Source organism: Cibotium barometz, chromosome 5 (assembly GCF_041138505.1).
Source record: "Cibotium barometz isolate CiBa-2024 chromosome 5, ASM4113850v1, whole genome shotgun sequence".
Taxonomy (NCBI): Eukaryota; Viridiplantae; Streptophyta; class Polypodiopsida; order Cyatheales; family Cibotiaceae; genus Cibotium; species Cibotium barometz.
This window is the reverse complement of record NC_141050.1, coordinates 31,358,514-31,362,080: the sequence shown is the minus strand read 5'-3', so window position 1 is coordinate 31,362,080 and position 3,567 is coordinate 31,358,514. Positions and strand designations below refer to the sequence as shown.

The 3,567-nt window shown below is 42.9% G+C and overlaps 1 protein-coding gene across 1 annotated transcript; it reads right to left on the bottom strand.

Annotated features, from left to right (window-relative positions):
* Positions 1-1,227: 1,227 nt before the first annotated feature.
* Positions 1,228-3,343, bottom strand: LOC147638356 (chlorophyllase-2-like). Its single transcript, XM_086798765.1, has 2 exons — positions 3,089-3,343; positions 1,228-1,962 (listed from the first exon to the last, which is right to left on the bottom strand). Exons 1-2 carry the CDS (start codon positions 3,341-3,343, stop codon positions 1,228-1,230), a joined length of 990 nt encoding a protein of 329 aa, XP_086654891.1.
* Between the last annotated feature and the right edge of the window lie 224 nt (positions 3,344-3,567).

The window sequence follows — 3,567 nt, the reverse complement described above, 5'->3', positions numbered from 1 at the left end:
CAACAGCAAATAAAGCACATTTTTATGGGTTAAAAAGAAGATGCAAAAAAGACAAAAAAATAATAATGTACATTGTACACATGCATTCTCTCTATATTTTACAAAGCATTGCATAAGGCTTCACCAAAAATAAATTTTATCATGTGATTTGTCTCTCTCTCTCTCTCTCTCTCTCTCTACAACACGTCGGGGACAACAGCATTTCAGCAGGACACTAGGAGGATGGTTATTTGGATGTTGACTTTTGTTATATGTATGCTTTTTTAGATCTTTTGGATATTGATCCTTAATCAAGTATGCTTAACGTGATTGAGTTATATCATGTTCTCATTCTATTGGGTGTGATGCATCTATTATTAATAAATGTGTGGATGGTGGCTTATATTTTTGATGTGTCTATGTTTCCTTTTGATACTGATTTTTTTTAATAAAAAGTTTGGCGTTAGAAGCGGGCTTAGTACCCATGGGACCCCCCTTATCCCACAAAGCAAGGGCAAGGCATCAATTGGAACACAAGGGCAAGGCATCAATCGGGGTAGCCAGCAGGGTTCGAACCCACAACCTAGGTTTTGACAACGAAACGCCTTAGCGACTGCGCTACCGCCCGATGTTAACTTTTGATATTGATTTTCTATTGGCATTGTTAGCATGTCTTTATGTGTCTTTATGAGAGAGAGATTAATTTGTTAGAGTACGGTACTTTTGAAACCTCTTTAAATGTCCTAAGCAATAATATGTCACAATGTCCTAAACAATAATATGTCACACCAACGCACTGGTAGAGAGGGAGAGAGAGTACCAAGGGGGTAGTGCATAGTAGAGAGAGACAGAGTACCAAGGGGGTAGTGCATAGGCAGCAGCCGAGCGACTGGGCCGTGTACTAGTAAGATATAGAGGCAGAGAGGGAGAGAGAGTACCAAGGGGGTAGTGCATAGTAGAGAGAGACAGAGTACCAAGGGGGTAGTTCATAGGCAGCAGCAGCCGAGCGAGTGGGTCGTGTACTAGTAAGATATAGAGGAAAGAAGAAGATGCCATCGCTCGAGATGAAGGGCATACACATACGTGGGTTACAAACATTAATGCCATTAAGTAACAGGCCCATCTAATGTAGCTGCTTCAAATATCGTGAGATTATGCATAATAATCTACAATATTGATCTGATGATGATAATGGCTGCAAGAACTACAGATCTATCATCATGGCATATTATTGTGCACGACTACAGCTTACAAAAGTGATAATGCAACTGCTGCGCCGCATGCGCCTGAATCAGTCCCTATGTAGGTTTGAGGTTGCTCCAAGGTGATGGATGCGTTCTGCCAGTTTGTTAAGATGTCATCCATTGCTTTGCTAGTGCCATTAAGTGCAGACTGCAAGAATGCTACAAACAATCCGCCCGTGAAGCTGCGGAGGGGTTCTTTGGAATATCCACTCTTACAGACCAACGACGTCCAGAAAACTGAGTCGTCTAAGAAATCAAGGTGACCAAAGTCAGATGCAACAAGATGGTAAACGATTGGAGCCGATGAACAGTTGTAGAAAGCTTGGTGGCCACAGCACACAGGCGCACAAGCAGGGCCAATGAGAGGTTTTTGGCTACCGTAGCCTGTTCCTTCGATGAGAGTTGGAAACGGAAGGTGGTGTAGGCAATGATCACAACCCTCCTGAACGATTGCGGGGGTTGTGGGCTCGTCGACGCCATCCACAGGGTCGAGCGCCACAAGCCCAGAAAAGCTCGAACTGGTGTTGAATGAGGCCAAGCCCAATGCCAAGGCGAATGCTACTTTGCCTCCCCGGCTATGTCCTGCCATCACGACCTTTTCGAGATCAGGCGTGACCACTGTGGTAGTCGGGTCGACGGCGGCTGTGCTCAACACCACGGACAGGTTGCCCGGAAGCCAATTCACGACTTTTGCCACTTCTTCGATCTCCTCGGTAGCGTCTTCGTCCAGCGTGATGACCTAAATCAGGATTAAACCGCCTTAATCCTTATTAGTATTAACATTATTATATTCTCTTCTTTTCATACTCCTTTAAAAAAAACCGCAGACTTTTATAAAAGGAAACATGGGAAAATATTTGGTCTATAGAAAATTCTAGACACTAGTGTTAAGGGCTCAAGATAGATAGCAGGGATCCGTTGTTAGGGTTGCCTTTTTCGGGTGGACGAGCATGTATTTTTTTGATGGATTAGAATTATTTTTGCAAGTTTTTTTAAAGTCCAAAATATAACTTCATAATTTACGTGTATTTTTCTATGGATTAGAATTATTTTTGCAAGTTTTCTATGTCCAAAATACTCAAAAACGTGCAAGACGCTCTTCAAAAATTATCTTTTTTGATGGCTTATAATTATTTTTGCAAGTTTTTTATATCCAAAACACCCAAAAACATGCACGAGCTCGTCAAAAATCAAGCATGTGTGGACCCTACCCCCCACCATGCACTTTTTGGAGCTGGTGAGAAATCAAAGATACACAAGCATTTCATTTAATTTGAAACGTTTCACTTCTAAAATAGTGTGATGGTGGGGGTGCTTAAATGGTCTCTTGGTGTGGAGTGTTCTAGGTTTAACTTTTAACACTTCTGAAGATAATTATTATTTTTGTTAAAAAAGAGGCCCCATATAAGTCGGGTGCCCGGCTCATCTCTCTCAAAAGGGACAAAATATACCCTCCCCTTGAGAGGGAATATTTGGCTTGTCTATTGCTGAAATTTGAAGCCTTGAGAGGGCATCAAAGCCCTTCAAATATGTTAGAGAAAGCCTCTTAGAAATCTATCTTGGTTGTGAGAGGGTTTATTAATTCGCAACCCACAACAGAAGAAGGTTTTAGGTGTGGAAACTAGATGGATAATAATCCCCCCCTAAATTTTTTTTCTCTCGGTTGATCTTCCATCTTCTTTGCACACCCAACACCAACCTTCTTGTGGGAGGAGCTTAGGTGAAGAAAAGAGCAAAATAATTTTAAAAAAAACCACTTTTCTCAATGGGGGAGCCACCACAATATAACCGTAAGAGGATACGTGCTGGATGAGTTGCGTGTAAAAGCAATTGGCGAGAAGGAATCCATGTTGAAAAACGACTACCGGATACGTCCCACTTTGTGTCGGAACAGCAACAACGAGGCGCGTTGGAGGTTGATTCTGCGTAGGGGGCTCGATGATCGTCGTACCGACGCAAGGGACTCTTGCTGAGAACGAAGTTTGGAAAATTTGGACCTCCAACGGACCGTTCTCCTCATAGACGGCAGAACTCAAGGTGGCGAGGCAAAGGATTTGAGCTAAGGTCACGAGAGGGCGATAAACTGCACTGCTCATGTCTCGGACAGAAGCTCTCATCATGGTGGTGGCGGAAAGATTAAGAATTAAGCTCGAGAGTATCGAGAGGAGAAGGAAGAGAGTGCGCGAGGAGAAGCTAGCAAGAGTGTATACTGGGCCCTTCTATTTATAGGATCTTTCTGCTCGAACCAGCTCGAACACCTACAAATTCGACCTCAAAGTTCACCATCTTTCTGTCCTTATTCATCCTCTTGATAGCATCCTACAAGTTTCTGAAACAAACACGA

Excerpts from the sequence above, each read along its gene's own strand:
- LOC147638356 (XM_086798765.1), bottom strand. The coding sequence starts at position 3,343 with ATGATGAGAGCTTCTGTCCGAGACATGAGCAGTGCAGTTTATCGCCCT. Across the intron at positions 1,963-3,088 it reads CACAAAGTGGGACGTATCCG|GTCATCACGCTGGACGAAGA; the intron begins GTAGTCGTTTTT and ends ATCCTGATTTAG.